The sequence below is a fragment of the Cervus canadensis genome, chromosome 18 (assembly GCF_019320065.1).
Source record: "Cervus canadensis isolate Bull #8, Minnesota chromosome 18, ASM1932006v1, whole genome shotgun sequence".
NCBI classification, from domain to species: Eukaryota; Metazoa; Chordata; class Mammalia; order Artiodactyla; family Cervidae; genus Cervus; species Cervus canadensis.
This window is the reverse complement of record NC_057403.1, coordinates 33,458,049-33,482,141: the sequence shown is the minus strand read 5'-3', so window position 1 is coordinate 33,482,141 and position 24,093 is coordinate 33,458,049. Positions and strand designations below refer to the sequence as shown.

The 24,093-nt window shown below is 41.6% G+C and overlaps 1 protein-coding gene and 1 non-coding gene across 2 annotated transcripts in view; one reads left to right on the top strand and one right to left on the bottom strand.

Moving 5' to 3' along the window:
• The window catches only part of PKD1L3 (polycystin 1 like 3, transient receptor potential channel interacting), an 81,040-nt gene that overhangs the window by 34,752 nt on the left and 22,195 nt on the right, over window positions 1-24,093 (top strand). The window contains exons 16-22 of the mRNA XM_043437161.1: window positions 1,865-2,011; window positions 6,854-7,056; window positions 7,747-7,946; window positions 8,653-8,833; window positions 9,647-9,839; window positions 9,933-10,167; window positions 23,076-23,175. Of these exons, the coding sequence (XP_043293096.1) occupies window positions 1,865-2,011; window positions 6,854-7,056; window positions 7,747-7,946; window positions 8,653-8,833; window positions 9,647-9,839; window positions 9,933-10,167; window positions 23,076-23,175 (1,259 nt within the window). The remainder of the gene's footprint in view (window positions 1-1,864; window positions 2,012-6,853; window positions 7,057-7,746; window positions 7,947-8,652; window positions 8,834-9,646; window positions 9,840-9,932; window positions 10,168-23,075; window positions 23,176-24,093) is intronic.
• On the bottom strand, window positions 23,919-24,025 carry LOC122421890. Its single transcript, XR_006263691.1, has one exon. It is a non-coding gene; the product is annotated as a U6 spliceosomal RNA (small nuclear RNA).

Here is a 24,093-nt window from a genome sequence, read left to right as displayed (position 1 = left end):
CAGTCAATATTGTAACAATAAATATTTGTTAAAATTCTCAAGAGTTACCTGTTCACCTCTAGACTTTGTTATTAAGGCTCTTTCAAATAATTTTTTTAGTCAATATTTTCTATTCTTTGTTTAATTGCAAAAATAATAGATGTTTGAATACAAAAAACTTGGAAAACATGGAGAAGCAAAAGAACTATCCTTCCCCAATAAAAAGCAGACTGCCAGCATTTTTTCTTGGGAAATGACTATGCTTTCTGTATCTTTCTACTGATCATACTGAATGTATCAACTCGATTGTTCTGACAGACACATTAGATTCTCTGTTTCTCTTCTGTATGAAAGGAGGAGAGCAGAGCAAAAAACAGGTGACTAGTTTCTCACCAATCAGAAAACAAATGTTTTCTCCTTTTTTATACTTTACTATTAAATGAAAGCTTTAACAAGTAGCTAAGTTTAAATCAAATGCAACTTAGTCACCTGCGATTTTATTAACTGCTTCAAAAGAGAGTCCCAGAAATAATTTTAGCTTTAAAACGATCTGTGTTCCTCACACAGAAAATAACTTCCAACTGAAATAAGAATTTTGACCAGAGAGATTTGAATGGTTTCATATAGACTTTTGGAGAAGTAGCATCCTTACAGTAAAGGAGATCAGCCGACTAGGTGCAAGATGAAGTCAAACAGGCAGAGCAGAGGTTCTGCAGGACAGATTGGCTGGTGGTTGAAATCAGGGGAGAAGATAGAGACACATGGCAAAACAACTGGGGTTGAAAAGAGGATGAAGTTTCAGGACCTATTGCTGTGAAGCCAAGATGAAGCCGCAGACCCAAACAAGACAAGTCATTAATGTAAACATTAAAGTCCGCTCCCCATTTACACCCCGCTTAGACCCTAGTGATGAAAGACTGAGGCGGATGGGATATTTACAAAGGTGGCGGGGCGCTGTCACTTGTAGAAAGAAGAAATCTTAAGGAATAGAAACACACAGTGACTACTCCAGGTTATGGAAGTCTGCATTCTATTTGGTACGTGAACTCCTTTAGAGGTTGGGAAGGAAAAAGTGGGATCAGATCTAGTTTATTTCTTTGTTTCTTGCCCCTACAATGAAGCAGAATCTGTTTACTTGGACACCCACTGTCAATAAAAGATGTTCTTTTTTTTTATTTTTATTGCAGTATGATTGACATACAACTTTATATTTGCTTCAAGTCTATAACTTAATGATTTGATGTTTGTTATGTATTGTGAAATAATCACCATAAGTCTAGTTAACAAGCATCACCATACATAGAGAATTTTTTTCTCACACTTGATCTTAGCCAAAAGGCCGAGAAGCGATAGAGAATTTTTTTCTCATTGTGAGAGTTAAGATCTGCTCTTGTAGCAGTTTTCACATATGCGACACAATATTATTAACTACAGTCGCCATGCTGTATGTTACATCCCCTTGGCTTATTTTATGAATGGCCGTCTGTACCTTTTGACTCTCCACCTCGTCTACCCACCCACCCCCACCCTCTACCCCTACAACCACTAATTTGTTCTCTGTATCTGTGAGCTAGGTTTTGGGTTTTTGTTTGTGTTTTGTTTTGCTTTGCCTTTACATTCCACATATAAGTGAGATCATATCTGTCTTTGTCTTTCTCTGACTTATTTCACTTCGGGTAATGCCCTCTGTTCATGTCACAGATGGCAAAATTTCATTCTTTTTTAAATAACTGAATGATATTCCATTGTATACATTATATATACCACATTTTCTCTGTCCATTCAGCCATTAATGGACACTGGGGTTGTATCCATAAGGTCACTGCTTATTACAGCAATTAATTGATGCCCACCCTCTAACATGGTTGTCTTTATTTTACTGTAGGTATGTAAGCCAGGTAACTGTCACTGACATAGCAGGTAAAAGGAAATGGCATTTCCTGTGCAACTGTTGGCTGGCCACGAACCTTGGAGACTGTGAGCGCGACCGGGTCTTCATGCCAGTCTCAAAGAAGGAGCTCTTTTCCTTTAGGTACAGTTGAGAAATGATGATGTGCTACCTGTCTCTGAGGCTCTGTTCATTTTCTTCATTCTTTTTTCTTTCTGTTCCTTGGACAAGACAATTTCAATGGACTTATCTTCAAGTTTGACCTATCCTCTTTCTCCTGCCAGCTCACATCTGCTATTGAGCCTCTAGTGAATTTTCCATTTCACTTATTGTATTTTTCAGCTGCACACTTTCTATTTGGTTCTTTTAAAAAATAACTTCTGAGAACTTCCCTGGTGGTCCAGTGGTTAAGACTCCACACTTCCAGTGTAGGGGGCAAGGGTTTGATTCCTGGTCAGAGAGCTAAGACTCCCGTATGCCTTATGGTCAAAAAACCAAAACATGAAACAGAAGCAAAATTGTAAAAAATTCAATAAAGACTTTAAAAATGGTTCACATCAAAAAAAATGTTTTAAAAAAATTAGTTAAAAAAATAAAAATAATTTCTGGGGACTTCCCTGGTGGTTCATTGGAAGACTCCACACTTCCAATGCAGGGGGCGTGGGTTTGATCCCCGATCAGGAATTAAGATCCTGCATGCCACAGAGTGCAGCCAATAATAATAATAATTTCTTTATCTTCATTAATATTCTATTTAGCAAGACATCATGCTCATTTACTTTCCTTTAGTTACTTCAAGATGATTTCCCTATTTCTTTGAACATATTTAAAACAGCCGATTTGAAATCTTTAGTAAATCCAGTGTCTTGGCTTCCTCAGTAACAGTCTGTTGAGTGTGGTGTGTGTGTGAGGCAGAGACTTTGTTTCTTTTCATGTCTTGTGATCTGTTGAAAACTGGAAGTTTTAAATAAAATGTGGTCACTCTGAAGATCAAATTTCTTTCCTCTCCCCCAGTATTTGTTCTTAGTGTTTGCTGTTTTCCTGTGTCTGTTTTGAACTAATTCTGTAAAATCCGTATTTTTATCATATGTGAAAACTGAAGTTCTTGCTAAGTCAGTTCAGTGGTCCACTAATAACTAGACAGAGACTTCTTTAAATGCCTGAGCCAGTAAGCCTCCCAGCCTTTGCTGAGGGGTTTTGCACACATGTGCCATGCCTTCCGCACACAGCCAGGCAGCTGACAGCTCTGCCTCAGCCTTCACTTCCTGCTTGCTGAGAGCTTCAGGGTTCTTCCAGGGGTAGAAGCGTAGGGCCTTCTTGGGTATTTCCTGAGGAAATGTGGGCATGCACATGGCCTCCTATCATTCGATTCCCAGGACTGTGTTGAAGCTTTTCAAAATTGCTATAGACTTCTGACTTTCTCAGTGAGGATTTTTGATGAGCCCCTTGTTTTGCCTACCATATCAAGCAGCTGTGGAGTTAAACAGTCGCCTCTGAACATTTTTGACAGTGCCCTCAAAGAAGAAGCATTTTTCACTGGATGAGTGTCCAGTCATATCAAATAAGGGCAGTCTTACAAGTGGAGTTTTCCCGGGAACTACCAGACAAGTCAGATAATGACGGCTCTCTGGGGAGGACGCTTTTAATCCCCTTCTTCCCCCTCTAGTGACTGCCAGACTGCTGGATTTCTCTGTGATTGAAGGCTCTTGTTTTTCAAGGTTACCCTGGAGCTAGGGAAAGGGAGATGGGGAAATAGGGCCAATTAAAATGCCGCAAAATTCACTGTTCTTACTGATATTTAACCATTTTTCTTATGTAAACGCTCCCAGGTTGCTACAAACCTTTGGTTATTTACCTGAGTTCTGAAAATTTTGGTTCTGACTTTTTAAAAGAAGTTTTATCATTGCTTTTGTGGAGGAATTTTCAGAGGTGTTGACCCCACTGTTTCCACTGACCCAAGTGGATTTAGAGAGTTGTCTACTTAGAGCAGCAGCAGCGGCCAGAGCCGTGGTTTGCGGCAGCTCCCTGAGGTGACAGGGCGATGTGATGGGAGCCAGCTGTCAGCTGAACGTGCAGTAGAGGTGTGTTACAAAAGAGGAACCCCAACCAGGAGACCCTGATCTACGAGCTGCCAGAAGACCTGCCCATCCTTCCCTATAGAGTGACATTATCTTTATCAGCCTGGAATGTAGGCAAATCTCTCAAGGGGTGAGAAGAAGGCATTTCTATCTTTATTACCCTAGAACATCTCTGGGAAGCAAGAAGTCTCTGTCTTTATAATCTGGAAATGTAAATTGTCTCCAAAGAGAGTTCCTGATTCTGTCTTTTTAGGGCTGTCTGCTTACACAAAGATACTTGAAAACATAGTCCAGGAGCAAAGTTTGTATAAATGCCTAAATGTGAAACATTCATGAAGGACTGCCTTTCAACACTGCCTCTGTTGTTATATCTGTCTACCTGTTATTCTTCTAAAGTATGTTGTCTTTTCTCTTTTTAATATTTTCTCTTTATCCTTGATGTTCCAAATTTTACCATATTTCTTTTCACTGTGGATTTACCCATTTTTTTAATCCTGTTTAGCACTCAGAGTGTACTTCAAAAAAATTTATTGTGGTAAAATACACATAAAACGTGCTTTTCGGGGCGGGGGGGGCGCCATGCTGCATGGCATGCAGGATCTTATTTCCCTGACCACTGGAAGCCTAGAGTCTTAACCACTGGACCTCTGGTGGCGGGGGTTGGGGGGGGTGTCCCAAAATGCACTTTTGATATACAGAGTCATGTGTTCAATACACAGAAATTCTCAGATGTCACTTCTGAAAATACTGCTCCTCTGACATTCCCTCACTATTTGCAAGAGTCTCTCTAATGATCCTCCATGTTTTAAAGCCTCTCTTGCATGCATATCTTTTTTGTCTGTCTGTGGGAGTTACTGATTTGCTCTTAAACTAGTGTCTCTTTCTCCTAATTATTTTGTTTTGAGGACCATATTTTTCCATTTTAAGATTTCAAATTTATTTTATTTCTGGGCTTTTCATCATTTCTTATTCTTTTAAAGTGAACATTATTCCTTGTATCATTTTTTATCATTATTTACTGTCAAGTTCTTTATTTCATAGATGTATAAAATGTTGCAGGGATTGGTTAAATTGACTTGCTCCAGATGAAGCACACAAGAAACAGCAGATGTTCAGGTCTTATCCCCTCTTCTATTGAAGATTCTTTCTTCTAAAGCACATGGCCTCCCTTCAAGGCCATTGGATCTTGCTGCAAATTGCTGAGACATGGGATACAATAGTAGCAAACAAAACAATCACTACAATGCAAGTAGCAATTGATGTTTTCTTTTTTTTTTATGTATATTTTTCAAACTTTAAACTTTGTTTTATATTGAGGTATAACTGATTAACAGTGTGTGGTAGTTTTAAGTGAACAGCCAGCATACTCAGCCATGCATATACATGTATCCATTCTCTCCGGAACCCTCCCTCCCATCCAGGCTGCCTCATAACATTGAGCAGAGTTCCATCTGCTGTTCAGTAGGTCCTTGTTGGTTATCCACTTTAAATATAGCAGTGTGTACATGACCTTCCCAAACTTCCTCCCTATCCCTTGCCCCGGCAACCATAAGTTCCTTTTCTAAGTTTGTGAGTCTTTTTCTGTTTTGTAGCTTTACTGGTATCTGAGCAACCTGAAACACTTAGTCTTTGTCAGACTGTCCCACAAAATTAGTTTCGTCTGGACTAAAATATTGTGTTGGCTGCCTTTCTCAGCATTAGGTTTATAAATATGTTTAGGAATTTGGGGTTGTAGGTAGGTTTCATTTTTTAATCTCAATATCTCTCCTTCTCCACATATCCCTGACTAGTACTTTTTTTTATTTTTTCATTCAACTCTTCACATCACTAGTCTAGAACTAGGGTTTATTTTATTACACCATTTCGGAGCTCCTATTCCTCAGAGAAACTAATGAAACGATCTCTCGCACACCTTGTCATGAGCCAGTGGATCTCTTGGCTGTGTTCCTGGTCGAGGGGATGCCCGCTTTCACCTGCCTCCAAACTTATAAATGTGTAGCCCTGTGGTAGTTTTTTTGTTCTGCTGAATTCTTCCACGAGCTCCAGCCTCAACCCTGGCTTCAGGCAGTGAAGTTGGCTTTACCCGCCCTTCCTTCCCCTCCCTCCATGAATCACTTTCAGTTCCAGTTACTCTCTGGGAATCAGACTTTGACCTGTGTGTGCCTTCTTCCAAACCTGGAGCTCAGAATCCTGTGGCTTCTTCCCTACTTACCATCTTGTTTCTCATCCCATCCCTCCTCTTCAGAGACGTTTATTTTGTTTTTAAGCCCAGCTAATATTTTGGATTCTTTCTTTCATATTGTATTTACAGCTTCTTTTGAGAGTAGAGAAGGTTCTCCAGGTATGCGTTTACCTTATATAAGTTTACCTTACCTTATAGCTATCTTGAGTGGAAAAAGTGAAAATGTTAGTCATTCAGTCATGTCAGATTCTTTGTGACCCCAACCCACCAGGCCCCTCTGTCCATGGAATTCTCCAGGCAAGAATACTGGAGTGGGTTGCCATTTCCTACTCTAGGGGATCTTCCCGACCCATGGATCAAACCCAGGTCTCCTGCATTGCAGGCAGATTCTTTACCATCTGAGCCACCAGGGAAGCCCCTATCTTGAGTGGAAGCTTAATGCAAACTTTCCAAGAGTTAAAAAGACTTATCAAAACCTCTGGTAAAGCCAAAACAAGGTTTTAGTTTTAAAATCTCATAAATTTACCCTTATCCTCAAAAACCTTTTACCCTATGGTAACAACAGCAGCAGCAAAAATCAAACCGTGTCACCTGAAAGCTTCTTCACAAAGGTGTTGAGCAGCGGCCGAGTTGTTGTGTCGCTTGCCGCCAGGTGAACCACACTTCAGACAAGGGCATGTTCAGGATGAAATCTCATGCATTTCCTATTCTGTTTTATCTTGTTAGACACCTTTTCCCCTCCATGATCATAGAGAAGTTCACCCAGGATTGCTTGTGGCTCTCAGTGGCAACGCGACACCCCTGGAACCGGTTCACGAGGGTCCAGCGGCTCACCTGCTACATGACCCTCCTTCTCTGCAACATGGTCACCAACGTCATGTTCTGGAAGGTGACCAGTGCCACCGCCAGGAGAGACGAGCAAGCCCAGGGTGAGCCCTGACGTGTGCTGTGTGTGGCCTGTAGTCCTTCGGCCACACTCCATCCCTTCCTTCCAAGTTGGACACGGAATCACGACGGGCCTTCATTTTCCCTCTGCTGCCCTCCCATTAGAGCACTTAATCTAATTCTGCTCTTAGATGAGAATCCTCACTTACACTAACCTTAGAACACACATGTTCTCACTGATGTCACTCATCAACAAATGAAATGGCCTTAAGGACACATGAGGATCTTTACTGCCCTGATAACTTGCTGTCCTTAGATAATCATAGTCAGTTGCTAAATAAATACTTAAACCTGTGCAGGACGTAGAGAATGGACTTGTGGGCTTGGCGGGGGAGTGGGGAGCAGGGAGCATCACTGACATAGATACAGTACCGTGTGTGAACTAGATAGCTAGTGGGAAGCTGCTCGGGAGCTCACCTCCAGGCTCTGTGATGACCCGGGGAGGCAGGATGGGAGAAGGGGTGGGAGGGAGGCATTGAGGGAGGGGATATATTGATGTACGCTTACAGCTGATTGACATTGTTGCAGAGCAGATGCTAGCACAACATTGTAGAGCAATTATACTCCAATTAAAATAAATTTTAAAAAAGTACTTAAACCTGGGAGAGGAGTGTCTCAGAGACAATTTTAATGGTCGGGGATGAGGCTTGACGTCATGCTTTTTTTTTTTCCAGTGGGCCCGTTTGCTGTGACCTGGTCTGAACTGCTCGTCAGCATCCAAACCGCTGTCATCTTTTTCCCCATCAGTCTTGTGGTCGGGCGGCTTTTCCCGTTGATCCAGCCGCGGGAGCCTCTGCCTGTCTTGCCTCCCATCCAGGCCTCCTGCCCCATGGATGCTTCTTCAGAGCCTCTCTCTCTCACGGAGGTGGTTGAGGTGAGCGTGGTGTCAGAGTTTACAGGTAAATGTCATGCTGCCCTCCCCACATGGTGGAGAAGGCCAGTGGACTCGAGGCTCTCCGGCAAGGCTCTGGAGCCCTATCAACCGTAGTAGCTGTGGTCTAATCCCCGAGCCCTCGTCATCCTGCCTCTAGTTCTTTCTCTTGATTCTGGAGTGTTCTCAGCATTGACATGAGCACAGAACGCCCTACTCTGGAGGGGTCAGTTTTTTGATGTTTGCTCAAACTCTTCTTCTTTTATCCTAGATTTTCTCCTAAAACTAGTTCTGAAGCCACTGTGATGTGACTTCTTTGTGAAAAAGGAGAGAGAAAGTGAAAAACTGAGGTCCTTTACACTGAGCATAGGGCTTCCCAGGTGGCGCTAGTGGTAAAGAACCCACCTGCCAATGCAGGAAGCGTTAAGAGACGCAGGTTTGATCCCTGGGTTGGGAAGATCCCCAACCAGGAGGAGGAAACGGCAACCCACTCTGTATTCTTGGCTGGAGAATCTCATGGACAGAGGAGCCCCGAGGACTACAGTCCATGGGGTTGCAAAGAGTCAGTCACAACTGAAGCGACTTAGCGCACACGCACACTAAGCACATGCCCCTCCGAGGAGAGAGACCGCCTCATGACTGTCTGTAATTGCTCCCAGTCCTGAGTTTAATGTAAAACTGGCTTTTCTCCTCTTGGTTCCACTTTCAGGAATTAAAGGAAACTGTGGGCTTCCTGCTCAGGAGAAATCCGTACCTACTCTCGGAGTACGAACCATCTTCATGGCGTTCTGACAGCATGAACGAGCTGCTGAAGCTTTTGTCTGGCCTCATCTGTTCTTACTTAGAGCATCCAGGCTGTCACCAGCAGGCAGGACCCTACTGGGCAAATGGTAAAGTTCAGTAAGTTTCAGGATCTGATCTTTTATCAGCCCCACCCCCGCCACCCTTACTGTCCCATTCATTTTACCTCTCAGCATAATCAACAGGCATGATACCACCTTCTGCAGCTTTTTCATTTCCTTAAACTCCCAGTAGAGGGCAGATAGCTCTGCTACCTCTCAGAGCTTTTGAGACAGCATATCTGGTCTTACAAAGTAAAGGTTAAAAGAAAAACCCACCAAAAATGTTCTCTGTATCAGACCCCCCATATTTCATCTGCTTCGTCAGAGGCTGTGAAAGTGTATTGGAATGATGAGATTCTGTGATTTATGAATTCTTGAATTTAGTTTGGGCCTTCTAGGCACTTACAAGTTCACATGTACTGTAGTTCTGGTGAAAAAACTCAATTAGCTTTAAAAATTACTTTGATTCCCTATCAAAGTAATATAGGATTTTACAAATTGTTGCAAATACACCATCATGCTCAGAGAATACAGTTCTGTAGGTGCTGGGTTCAGTCTTCACTGACTAGGAAATTTAACCTCATCATCAATCAACAGGAGCTTCCCTGATAGCTCAGTTGGTAAAGAATCTGCCTGCAATGCAGGAGACCCTGATTCAATTCCTGGGTTGGGAAGATCCGCTGGAGAAGGGAAAGGCTACCCACTCCGGCATTCTGGCCTGGAGAGTCCATGGAGTCGAAAAGAGTCATACACGACTAAGCGACTTTCACTTTCAGTTAACAGATTGCTCATTTCTACCAAGAATTTCTGTTTCTTGAAATCTTCCACTTGTTCATGTGTCACCCTGGGCTGTATTTTCAGTTGTTCCTGAAAACCACCGTCATTTCTGCAGTTACCTGCTCAGAATTCTGCAGAGGCTCCAATCTCACTCACAGACACTGGGTCCCACCCAGGCCGATCACCCCAGTGACTTTCTCAATGCAATCCACCAAATGCAAAACCTCCAGGAACTCTTGGAAACCCATGTTATTCCCACAGAGCAAGGGCTATCCAGGTAACGTACTGCACTGGGCTTTACCACATGTAGTCTTCCTAAACCAGTCAGCTGTTGACTAGGTTGGTTATTCCTTCAACTTCTGTTCCTAAGGGAGGCAACCAGTTTCCCCATCCTGAGCCCAGAAGAAGGGAAGCAGCATGTCTCTAAAGGCTGGCACAGATGGTTGACATACTTCTGCTGGCTCCTTCTCGGTGTCACTAGCCTGGCCTCAGCCTTCTTTACAGCACTTTATAGCCTGGAACTGAACAAAGACCAAGCCACCAGCTGGGTTATTTCGATGATACTGTCATTGCTTCAGAACACCTTCATCAGCCAGCCAGCAAAGGTACGTGAGAAATTGTCACACCAGCATGGGAGGAAACACTATAGTTGCAGGAAGCTTGGGAAACCAAGATCTGTGGGTGTCCTTCCAAGGTGCCTCATGGTTCTGACAACTTGACAAAACAACAGAAATTGACAGAATTGACAGGGTAAAATTTGTTAGGGGTGTGTGTGTAGCGGTCATGGAAAAAACTAACAAGAACTGGTAAGACTGGAAGAAGTTTAGCAGAAAAGGATGGGGGAGTTAAGAGAGACAAGTTAAAAAATCAATAATAGGGCATCCCAGGTGGCCCCTCCTGCCAGTTCAGGAGACCCAGGTTCAGTACCTGGGTCCAGAAGATCCACTGGAAGAAGGCATGGTACCTGACTCCAGTACTCTTGCCTGGAGAATTCCATGGACAGAGGAGCCTGGCAGGCTGGAGTTCATAGGGTCACAAAGAGTTGGATACAACTGAAGGGACTTAACATGCTTGCAAACAAAAAATCGATAATAAACTACTAAATAAGAAAACTTACTTTGTAAAAAATCTTCCTTTTCCTTAAACTTTAAGGAAAATGTCACACACAAAAGTGTAGGAAGTAGTATAATGAATCCTAAATTCCTATTACCCAACTTCAACAGTTACCCCACAATTCATGGCCAGTCTTGTTTCATCTATCTTGGAAAAAAAAAATACCAGGCTTCATATCATTTTATCCATAAAGATTTCAGCCTGTGTATTTTCAAAAGACAAATACTCTTCTTTTTAAAACAAAAATATAAATATATATATATATATAAATCAAAAATATAAGCCATTATCACACCTAAATAAATTAACAATTTCCTGATATCCACACAAAAACAGTGTGGATGTCTGTAACACTGCTGAACTGGTCACCTTAAAACTGTCAAGGTATATTTTAAACTTAAAATGGTAAGTTTTTTGTTATATGTATTTTACTACAGTTTTTAAAAATCCAATCAGTGTTCACATTTTCCCGGTTGTTTCCTGAGTGTTTATAGTTGTTTTGTTCAAATCAAGATCTAAATGAGGTCCATGTGTTGCAGTGAGTTGCTCTGTCGCATGTATTTTTTTTTTTTTTAACTGTGCCAGGTCTTTGCTGCTGCACGCAGGCTCTCCTTTGAGGCCTGAGGGCTCAGTAGTCATGGTACAGCTACCTAGTTGCTCTGTGGCCTGTGGGATCTTCCTAGACCAGGGACCAAACTCATCTCCTTTGCACTGGCAGGCAGATTCTTAACCACTGGACCACCAGGGAAGTCCTGTCTCATGCATTTTTATACTTAATCTAGGAACTTCCCTGGTGGTCCAGTGGGTAAGACTCTGTGCTCCCAATGCACGGGGCCCAGGTTTGATCCCTGGTCAGGGAACTAGATCCTACATGCCACAGCTAAGACCCAGTGCAGCCAAATAAATAAATAATACTTTTTTTTTAAAGAGACTTTAAAAAAAGGTAATCCATAATTTCTTCGTCCCTTGATCTCTCTCCCTTATTCTCTGTTCTTGCTACTTTTCTTACAATGTCCATGTGTTGAAGAAACCAAGTTTTCCTGTAGAGTTTCCAGCATTCTGAATTTTGGTGACAGGATTACTTCTGCTTTAAGAACCCACAAGCAGACCTGGGGAGCTTTTAAAACATTTGGTGCCAGGTCTCTCTCCAGATGAGTCAAATCGTAATCCCTGGAGATGGGATCCAAGGCCCAGAATGTCATAAACTTCCCAGGTGATTCCAAAGAAGAGCCCCGCTGGAGAAGCACTGATCCTAAAAGATGAACAGAGTACAAGGAGTAGGTAGACTTTAAATAAGAACTGCTGGAAGAGACAGACCAAAAAAGTAACAGGGGCTCTTAAAGAGATTCTGTTATAGCAGACACACATGGAAGACTTTGAGGAAATGAAAAACGTGATTTGCAGATTTTAAGAATTCAGAATTTGAAGTGAAGATGTCATTATTGAGAATCAAATTAATCGACCAGGATGATCAAACTTAAAATAATTAGAAACATAAAGGAAAATAGACTTAGTAGCTCCAGTTAAGAGGAGTGGTAGTGATTAAATAGTCTAAAAAATTCCATTGTTGTAAACAAATACTCAATCTGTTGAAAGGCCTTAACTATTTCCAAGCATAACTAATTTAAAAAGATACACACCAAAATGGAGAACAGGCGTTCTGGAGTGGGGCCCAAGGTTCTGAAATCAGCTACTTGCCAAGTGATGGCTGCTCATCCGTGGATCACACTTCGGGTGGTATCACTGTGAATGCAAACCTAGTTTCTCTGAAAAGTCAGTATTACAAGAGAAAAGTTAATGAGGGAGGGCTGTTCTAGATCCTTGAAATAAATGAGCATTTTTAATATGGATCAGACAGTATTCTAGGAAGTTATTGGTCATTTCCTTAAGTGTGATAATATGAAAATGGCCTGATTATTAGGAGGCCTTGAACCTCGTACATGTGTGCTCAGTCACGTCCGACCCTGTGTGACCCCGTGGACCGTAGCCTGTCAGGAAAACCCCATGAGATTTTCCAGGCAAGAATACTGGAATGGGTTGCCATTTCCTTCTCCAGGGGATTTTCCTGACCCAGGGATCAAACCTGCATCTCCTGCATCAGCAGGCAGATTCTGTACCACTAGCACTCCAGTGGTAAGCTCCAGTTTTTAGAAGGCACATGCTTAAAAACAGGCAGTCCTGGCCTTGAACTGTTGTAGTTTGTGCATGAATTTCAGTTACCACGGTTCAGTTAAATAACACCGGTTGTCAGCAAGACAGTTCAAATCTCAGCATGGTGTATCAACTATGAGTGATTACATAAAACACCAGCCACTACTAGACCTTCAGCCCATGATTCACTACATACACAACATGTATTTTTAGGTGTCCGTCATGATCCATGACCAGTCCTGTCACATATCAAAGCCTGGGTGGCTGGTCACTGGCCATCCCGTTTATGTACAGACAGCATATTGTATAGTTTGTTACTTTCTTGTCTCTGTCATAAACTGTGACATTTGACCGTAAAATGGATAATGGAAAGAGGAATTTGGCCCAAAAAGACAAATGCAACAAATTAGCAACATGATAATGCAAAGTGAAATTTGAAATAGAGTGTGAATGGAGTTATCCGAGAAGCAGCTCCCATAGGAAGATTGCCTGGTGGCCAGATGAATTTAGTAAAGTTGAACTTACCAACCTAAATAAAGAAATTGGTTATGAGGAAAAGGATGATGACCTCCTGGAGGAAGTAACACTGGCAAAAAAAAAAAAACTAATATTAAATGAACTCTAAGAGATATTTCGCAGCATCGAAAGCAGAAAGGATAAGAGGCTGGAAGCCAGTGCAAACTTAAAACAGTATGACAGTTCACCAAACGGACAGAAAAGATGCTGTCCCCAAATTCTAACTTATACAATAAGAGGAAGGAGGGCATTGTTCAAATTAGTCTTGATGAGTTTTTCTTTTCAAGAAATAACTTTAACTCTTAATGTTTCTGATGTTTTAAATTACATACTAATTCTACTGCTTTTAAATCTTTCCTTGTACCTTTATAGCCCATGATAAGAGATTTTAATGTTTTGACATGTCTTTTTTTTTTCCTGAGGTAGAAGATTGTCTTTATTTTTTATCTCTTAATTTAGTTGGCTGCACCAGGTGTTAGTTGCAGCATGCAGGATCTAGTTCCCTGACCAGGGATCCAACCCAGGCCCTCTGCTTCGAGTGCAAGGAGTTGTAACAACTAGCCACCAGGGAAGTCTCCTGAATTTTTAGATGTCACAGAACAATCATAATTTTCCCCACTGATGATTAAGATCACCTTGCACAGTTTCAGGTTGCAAGATCATTTATGTGATCCCGTACTGCCATGCAAAGTGAGAACTACCTTTAATTAGGTATGAAATGTCATGATGTCTGTTATTTTCAAATGGTTCCAAAAAGTAAATACGGTGAAATGTTAGCTTTTGTATCTTCCAATTTTTATGTATGTTTAAAAATTTTAATAAGGAATTATATACTCAAATGTAAGAGTTTGTAGAAAAAAAATTATATAAAACTATTTTTAGAAGAAAATATACGGGAAAATCTATGTAACCTTCAGTTAGGCAAAGAGTTCTTGTGTTGTTCTGTCGTTCAGTTGTGTCCAACTCTTTGCAACCCCATGGACTGCAGCACACCAGGCTTCCCTGTCCTTCACTGTCTCTCAGAGTTTGCTCAAATTCATGTCCATTGAGTCAGTGATGCTATCTAACCATCTCACCGTCTGCTGCCCTCTTCTCCTCCTGCCTTCAATCTTTCCCAGCATCAGGGTCTTTTCCAGTGAGTTGGCTCTTCACATCAGGTGACCAAAGTATCAAAGCTTCAGCATCAGTCCTTCCAATGAATATTCAGGGTTGATTTCCTTTAGAATTGACTGGTTTGATCTCCTTGCATTTCAAGAGTTCTTTTATATTAACTCTACCGAAAGCACAATTCAAAAAAGAAAAAATTGATAAATAGGGCTTCATCAAAATTAAACATTTTGCTCCATGAAAGACACTTTTTAAAATTTAAGCATAGTTGATTTACAGTGTTGTATTGGTTTCTGTTATACAGCAAAATGACTCCATTATATGTGTAACCTTTTTCATATTCTTCTCCATTGTTTATTAATGGGATACTGAATGTAGTTTCCTGTGCTATAGAATAGGACCCCGTTTATCTATTTTATAGATAAATAGTATGAACAGTATGAGAAGGCAAAATGATAGGATACTGAAAGAGAAACTCGCCAGGTCGGTAGGTACCCAATATGCTACTGGAGATCAGTGGAGAAATAATTCCAGAAAGAATGAAGGGATGGAGCCAAAGCAAAAACAATACCCAGATGTGGATGGGACTGGTGATAGAAGCAGGGTCCGATGCTGTAAAGAGCAATATTGCATGGGAACCTGGAATGTTAGGTCCATGAATCAAGGCAAATTGGAAGTGGTCAAACAGGAGATGGCAAGAGTGAATGTCGACATTCTAGGAATCAGTGAACTAAAATGGACTGGAATGGGTGAAATTTAACTCAGATGACCATTATATCTACTACTGTGGGCAGGAATCCCTTAGAAGAAATAGAGTAGCCATCAAAGTCAACAAAAGAGTCTGAAATGCAGTACTGGAATGCAATCTCAAAAACGACAGAATGATCTCTGCTCGTTTCCAAGGCAAACCATTCAATATCATGATAATCCAAGCCTATGCCCCAAACAGTAACGCTGAAGAAGCCAAAGTTGAACGGTTCTATGAAGACCTACAAGACCTTTTAGAACTAACACCCAAAAAAGATGTCCTTTTCATTATAGGGGACTGGAATGCAAAAGTAGGAAGTCAAGAAACACCTGGAGTAACAGGCAAATTTGGCCTTGGAGTACTGAATGAAGCAGGGCAAAGGCTAATAGAGTTTTGCCAAGAGAACGCACTGGTCATAGCAAACACCCTCTTCCAACAACACAAGAAAAGACTCTACACATGGACATCACCAGATGGTCAACACTGAAATCAGATTGATTATATTCTTTGCAGCCAAAGATGGAGAAGCTCTATACAGTCAGCAAAAACAAGACCGGGAGCTGACTGTGGCTCAGATCATGAACTCCGTATTGCCAAATTCAGACTTAAACTGAAGAGAGTAGGGATAACCACTATACCATTCGGGTATGACCTAAATCAAATCCCTTATGAATATACAGTGAAAGTGAGAAATAGACTTAAGGGACTAGATCTGATAGCCTGATTAACTATGGACGGAGGTTGGTGACATTGTACAGGAGACAGGGATCAAGACCATCCCCATGGAAAAGAAATGCAAAAAGGCAAAATGGTTGTCTGAGGAGGCCTTACAAATAGCTGTGAAACGAAGAAAAGCTAAAAGCAAAGGAGAAAAGGAAAGATATTCCCATTTGAATGCAGAGTTCCAAAGAATAGCCAGGAGAGATAAGAAAGCCTTCCTCAGCGATCAATGCAAAGAAATAGAGGAAAACAACAGAATGGGAAAGACTCGAGATCTCTTCAAGAAAATTAGAAAAAAAAAAAAAAATTAGAGATACCAAGGGAACATTTTGTGCAAAAATGGGCTCAATAAAGGACGGAAATGGTATAGACCTAACAGAAGCAGAAGATATTAAGAAGAGGTGGCAAGAATACACAGAACTGTACAAAAAAGATCTTCACGACCCAGATAATCACAATGGTGTGATCACTCACCTAGAGCCAGACATCCTGGAATGTGAAGTCAAGTGGGCCTTAGAAAGCATCACTACAAACAAAGCTAGTAGAGGTGATGGAATTCCAGCTGATCTATTTCAAATCCTGAAAGATGATGCTGTGAAAGTGCTGCCCTCAGTATGCCAGCAAATTTGCAAAACTCAGCAGTGGCCACAGGACTGGAAAAGGTCCGTTTTCATTCCAATCCCTAAGAAAGGCAATCCCAAAGAATGCTCAAACTACCGCACAGTTGCACTCATCTCACATGCTAGTAAAGGAATGCTCAAAATTCTCCAAGCTAGGCTTCAGTAATACGTGAACTGAGAACTTCCAGATATTCAAGCTGGTTTTAGAAAAGGCAGAGGAACCAGAGATCAAATTGCCAATATCTGCTGGATCATTGAAAAAGCAAGAGAGTTCCACAAAAACATCTATTTCTGCTTTATTGACTATGTAAAAGCCTTTGATTGTGTGGATCACAATAAACTGTGGAAAATTCTGAAGGAGATGGGAATACCAGACCATCTGACCTGCCTCTTGAGAAACCTGTATGCAGGCCAGGAAGCAACAGTTAGAACTGGACATGGAAGAACAGAATGGTTCCAAATAGGAAAAAGAGTATGTCAAGGCTGTATATTGTCACCCTGCTTATTTAACTTATATGCAGAGTACATCATGAGAAACGCTGGGCTGGAAGAAGCACAAGCTGGAATCAAGATTGCCGGGAGAAATATCAATAACCTCAGATATGCAGATGACACCACCCTTGTGGCAGAAAGTGAAGAGGAACTAAAAAGCCTCTTGATGAAAGTGAAAGAGGAGAGTGAAAAAGTTGGCTTAAAGCTCAACATTCAGAAAACTAAGATCATGGCATCTGGTCCCATCACCTCATGGGAAATAGATGGGGAGACAGAGGAAACAGTGAGAGACTTCACTTTTTTGGTCTCCAAAATCACTGTAGATTGTGACTGCAGCCATGAAATTAAAAGACACTTGCTCCTTGAAAGGAAAGTTATGACCAACCTAGATAGCATATCAAAAAGCAGAGACATTACTTTGCCAACAAAGGTCCGTCTGGTCAAGGCTATGGTTTTTCCAGTGGTCATGTGTGGATGTGAGAGTTGGACTGTGAGGAAAGCTGAGCACCAAAGAATTGATGCTTCTGAACTGTGGTGTTGGAGAAGATTCTTGAGAGCCCTTTGGACTGCAAGGAGATCCAACCAGTCCATCCTGAAGGAGATAAGTCCTGGGTGTTCATTGGAAGGACTGATGCTGAAGCTGAAACTGCAATACTTTGGCCAACTCATGCGAAGAGTTGACTCATTGGAAAAGACCCTGATGCTGGGCGGGATTGGGGGCAGGAGGAGAAGGGGACAACAGAGGATGAGATGGCTGGATGGCATCACCGACTCGATGGGCACGAGTTTGAGTAAACTCCGGGAGTTGGTGATGGACAGGGAGGCCTGGCGTGTTGCGATTCATGGGGTCGCAAAGAGTCGGGCACGACTGAGCGACTGAACTGAACTATCTATTTTATATACAGTAGTTTGTATCTGCTAATTTATCTAATTTGTCTCCTAGTTTATCCACCACCCCCCCACAGGTAACCATATGTCTTGTCCCTCTTTTTAATAATTTTATTTGTTTATTTTTGGCTGTACTGGGTCTTCATTGTTTTGCATGGGCTTTCTCAGGCTGTGGTGAGTCGGGTCTCCTCTTCATTGTGGTGTACACGGTTATCATTGGGGTGGCTTCTCTTGCTGTGGAGCATGGGCTTTAGGCCTGCAGGCTCAGTAGTTGTGATGCACAGGCTTAGTTGCTCCACAGCGTGTGGAACCTTCCCAGAGCAGGGATCAAACTCGTGTACCCTGCCTTGACTGGCGGATTCTTATACACTACCGCCAGGGAAGTCCCATATGTCTTCTATGTATGTGAGTCTGTTTCTGTTTTATGTAGATAAATTCATTCGTATCACTTTTTAGATTCCACATATAAGTGATATACTGGTATGGCGTCATTCTGACTTCACTTAGTATGATAATCTCTATGTCCATCTTTGTTGCTGCAAGTGACATTCTTTTATTCTTTTTTAATGGCTGAGTGGAATTCCATTGTAAATATGAACCACATCTTTATCCATTCATCTGTCGTTGGACATTCAAGTTGTTTCCACATCTTGGCTGTTGTAAGCAGTGCTGCTGTGAACATCAGTCAGTCAGTTCAGTCACTCAGTCATGTCTGACTCTTTGCGACTCCATGGACTGCAGCATGCCAGGCTTCCCTGTCCATCACCAACTCCCAGAGCTTACTCAGACTCAAGTCCATCAAGTCGGTGATTCCATCCAACCATCTCATCCTCTGTCATCCCCTTCTCCTGCCTTCAACCTTTCCCAGCATCAGGGTCTTTTCCAAGGAGTCAGTTCTTCGCATCAGGAGGCCAAAGTATTGGAGTTTCAGCTTCAGCATCCTTTAGGATTGACTGGTTAGATATCCTTGCAGTCCAAGGGACTCTCAAGAGTCTCCTCCAACACCACAGTTCAAAAGCATCAATTCTTCAGCACTCAGCTTTCTTTATAGTCCAGCTCTCACATCCATACATGACCACTGGAAAAACCATAGCCTTGACCAGACGGACCTTTGTTGGCAAAGTAATGTCTCTGCTTTTTAGTGTGCTGTCTAGGTTGGTCATAGCTTTTCTTCCAAGGAGCAAGCGTCTTTTAATTTCATGACTGCAATCACCATTTGCAGTGATTTTGGAGCCCAAAATCACTGTTTCCATTTTTTCCCCCCATCTATTTGCCATGAAGTGATGGGACTGGATGCCATGATCTTAGTTTTCTGAATGTTGAGTTTTAAGCCAGAACAATTTGTAAATGCTTTGAACATTGGGGTGCATGTACCTTTTTGAATTAGAGTTTTGTTTGGATTTATGTCTAGGAATGGGTTTCCTGGATCATAAGCAACACTATTTTTAGTCTTGAAGAACCTCCATACTATTTTCCTTAGTGGCTGCACCAATTTACATTACTACTAATGGTGTAGGAGAGTTCCCTTTTCTCCATGCCCTCTCCAGCATTTTGATGATGGCCATTCAGACTGGTGTGAGGTGGTACCTCACCTGTAGTTTTGATTTGCCTTTTTCTAATAATTAGTGATGATAAGCATCGTTCATGTGCCTGTTGGCCATCTGTATGTCTTCTTTGGAGAAATGTCTATTTAGGTCTTCTCCCCATTTTGTAATTGGATTGGTTTTTTGTTACTGAGTTGTATGACCTGTGTGTATATTTTGGAGTTTAATCCCTTGTTGGTCACAGTATTTGCAATTGTTTTCTCCCAGTCTGTAGGTGTATTTTGTTGTTGTTGTTGTTGTTGTTTTCATTTATGGTTTCCTTCCATGTACGAAAGCTTAGAAGTTTGACTAGGCCCCATTTGTTTTATTTTTGTTTTTATTTCTATTGCCTTGGGAAACATTGGTACCATTTATGTCAGAGAATGTTTTGCCTGTATTCTAACAGTTGTATGATGTCATGTCTATTTAAGTCCTTAAGCAATTTTTAGTTTTATTTTTATGTATGTGTTCTAATTTTATTGATTTACATGTGGCTGTCTAACTTTCCCAGGACCACTTGCTAAAAATACTGTCTTTTCTCCCTTGGATATCCTTGCCTCCTTGTTAGATTAATTGACCATAAGTGTGTGGCTTTATTTCTGAGCTCTCTATTCTGTTCCTTTGAATCATATTTCTGTTTTTGTGCCGGTGTCATGCTGTTTTGATAACTGTAGCTTTGGAGTATTGCCTGGAGTAGAATGACTAAAATATTGATGATACCAAATGCTGGTGAAGATGCAGAGTACCTGGGAACTCGCATTCATTAGTGGTAGAATGTGTAGAAATGTAAAAATGGCATAGACACTTTGAAAAACAGTTTGCCAGTTTCCTGCAAAATTAATAACTTAGAAATTTCACTCCTAGGTACTTACCCAAAAGAAATAAAAACCTATATTCACACAAAACTCTGTGAATACTTATGGCAGCTTTATTATTCATAATTGCCAAGAATGGGACTTCCTAGGTGGTCCAGTGGTTAAGACTCCACACTTCCACTGTGTTAGGCACAAATTTGATCCCTGATCAGGGAATTATTAATAAGATGCCACATGGTGTGGCCAGTAATAATTGCCAAGGATGGAACTAACTCAGATATGTGTCAACTGCTAAATGGATAAACGGGAACATCCATATGGTAGAAGACTACTCATCAATGAAACAAACTACTGGTATGTGTAATGACATGGATGAATCTCAAATGTACTATTGTAAATGAATCCTAAGTGAAAGAAACCTGTTCCCAAAGCATACTTTTCGTTTCCATTTATATGAGTCTGCAAGTAGTAAAAACTACATGGATGGAGAATCACTCCGTAGTTGGCAGAGATGAGGGTTGGAGAAAGGGTTGATCACCAAGGGAATTTTTTGGGGTGATGAAACTGTAAGGTATATTGATTATAGCAGTGGATACTCAGTTCTATATATTTGTCAAAAGTTATAGAATTATGCACCAAAAAGTGTGGGGTTAAGTATGTGTAAATACTTTTTTAAAGCTAAAAAAAAACCTTTGTTATTTCAATGACCCCCCCCCCAAAAAAAAAACTGTTAAAAAGCTCCTCTTCACCGGTCAAATAAATTAGAACAACAAGATTCAATTTTGCTTTTAACAGTGGCAGAGAAAAACAAATGAATACACAGTGATTTGCATTGTGTATTTGTGTTTCCATTTGTCAGGGAAAATAGGCACTCAATGCTGGTTGAGGAAAATTAGGCAGTCTGTACAGTGAAAGCCTTCAAATTCTACATCCCTTTGCTAAGTTTCACTTCTAAGGGTCTCTTCTGAGAAAATTCAGAGTGGTTTTTAATGATAAAATTGACAACAATTTAAATGTTCAAGAATAGTTCATTGCTTAATGTGTTATAAGACAGCCATATCTGTGTAATAGGATACTAAGCAACCATTTAAAATGTTATAGAAAATGTAATGATGTGGAGAACTAGTTCAGTTGAAGACAAAAATAATTAATGGATGGCTCAGACAGTAAAGAATCAACCTGCAAATATTGGAGACCAGGTCTGATCCCTGGGTTGGGAAGATACCCTGGAGAAAGAAATGGCAACCCACTCCAGTATCCTTGCCTGGGAAATTCTGTGGACAGAGGAGCCTGGCGGGCTATAGTCCATGGGGTAGCAAAGAGTCAGACACGACTGAGCAACTAACACTTTAACTTTCCAAATTTTTAAAGTTTCTTAAAGTCTCTAAATTTTTTCAAACTTTTTATAATGTATGTCAGTTTTTAAAAGTTAGAAAGTATAAAAAGAGGGACAGAAGAGATAGAAAACCAATGTGATAGCTTAGTTATCAGTATTGCTACAGAAAGAACTTGGTTGAACTCCTATGGCCCAGCTGGTAAAGAATGCATCTGCAACTCGGGAGACCTGGGTTCAATCCCTGGGTTAGGAACATCCCCTGGAAAAGGGAAAGGCTACCCACTCCAGTATTCTGGCGTGGAGAATTCCGTGGACTGAATAGTCCATGGGTCACAAAGAGTCAGACACGACTAAGCGACTTTCGTTTCACTTATGGCCAAATTTTTTTTGGCTGCACCGGGTCTTATTTGCCTCACACAGGATCTTTCGTTACGGAGCACGGGACTCTGTAGTTGTGGTGTGTGGGCTCAGTTGTAGCACGTGGGCTTAGTTACTCTGCGGCATATGGGATCTTAGTTCTGCGACCAGGGATCAAACCCACATCCCCTACATTGCAAGGCAGATGGACTTAACCACTGGACTACCAAGGAAGTTCATCCAGTGTACTTTGTAGTAATTTCCCAGTGGTGCTAGTGGTAAAGAACCCACCTGCCAATCCTGGGTAGATGTAAGAGATTCGGGTTCAATCCCTGGGTCGGGATGAGAAGGACACGGCAGCCCACTCCAGTATTCTTGCCTGGAAAGTCCCACGAACAGAGGAGCCTGGTGGGCTGCAGTCCATAGAGTCGCACAGAGTCGGACACTGAAGCAGCTTGGCGCGTCCGCCTCAAGTCTAGTCCTTGAGACCGTCCACTAGAGGGCAGCTCCAGGTCTGCAGAGCAAACACACCTGTGACACCCTCACAGCGAGGAGTGCGGCAGTGGGCCAGAAAGAATTACTCTTGTCCTTTGTTCTCTGAGGACTGGAGCACTTCCTCCTCTCCAAGGAAATTTAAGGAGTGGTGGGGGGTACTTGTTTCCCCTAACAGAGGCTTACTCAGTTCTAAAATTCCATGCCTTCTTCAGCAAAACTGGCACTTTCAAAAGCATAGCTTCTTCAGTCTTGCTCATCAAAGTTGTCCCAAAGACAGGTGTTACTGAACAATTTATACAAAGCATCACAAATCATTTGATAGTTTAGGAGGTTTTCCTAGCCAAGCAGATTAAAGACTACAGGCAAAAATATAAATATCAACATATCAGCCATGTCTTTGTAGTTATGCAAAAATAACAATGAAATTAATCCTGAGTGTTCCATAAATATAATGGGCCAGATCACTGAGATGTAACAGTCATACCCACCTTCACCTCTACCTGTCGGTGCCCCCTTCTTGGATTCTATGACGTCTGCTCATTATTAGTGCCTCCTCTGACTTTCCTGTCTAGGTGATCTTCCTCACACTGTTCTACTCACTGATGCTGAACAGGCTGCCACAACTTCACAGGGAGAAGGAACATCAAACCAGGAGGATCTTGGCACTCTGGGGTAATTCAACTAATACTTGTAACTAATATCTCATTTTGCAAAGAGCAAATTATATATCAGAACAGTGTACTCCCAGCCACCTCACTGACTAAGATAAATTTATCCACTCAGGGATCTTGTCTCTAACCAGCCATCATGCCCCCTCCCTGACCCAAGACCAACCAGTGGGTCACCAGAACTCCTTATGATCCGTCCCTCTGGAGGTCACTCAGAGCTTCAACTCTCCCCTGTATTCCAGATTCCTTCCTCGTGTTTCTAGCTTTGAGCCCCAGGTGCTATTTCCAACTGCTCACCCTCTGTATTTGAATGCCTACAGCTGTCTCAAACACGCCCCAAGCAGAATTATTTGCCTGCCCCACAAATTCACTTCTTTACTGTTTTCTCATTTCAGTTAATAATATCACCATTGGCTATAAACTAAGAATAATCCTAAATCCCGCTCCCAACTCAGTCACCAAGGCTGAGGAAGTCAGAATAAAACTGACTAGAGCCACTCATTCCATGCAGATGAAACTCCCAAACAAAAGGTGGCCAAAAAGCAAATGGCAGAAAAATTAACACAACATTCTGTTTTCAGCCAGGCTACACCACATGTGTGATCTTAGTTTCCCGAGTAGGGATAGAACCCACCCCCCGCTACGGGGAAGTCTTTTTAACACAATATTTTAATCATGCAAGAAATGCATGCCTTGCTTAGAGACACATTTTTTTTTTTTTTTCCTTTTGTTTTTTTTTTTTAGAAAAAAAATATGGAACGCTTCACGAATTTGCGTGTCATCCTTGCGCAGGGGCCACGCTAATCTTCTCTGTATCGTTCCAATTTTAGTATATGTGCTGCCGAAGCGAGCACGAGACACATTTTTTAATGAAGTGCATAGGAGGATAATTTTAGGAGAGGATTAGCTCTGAAGAGAAAGA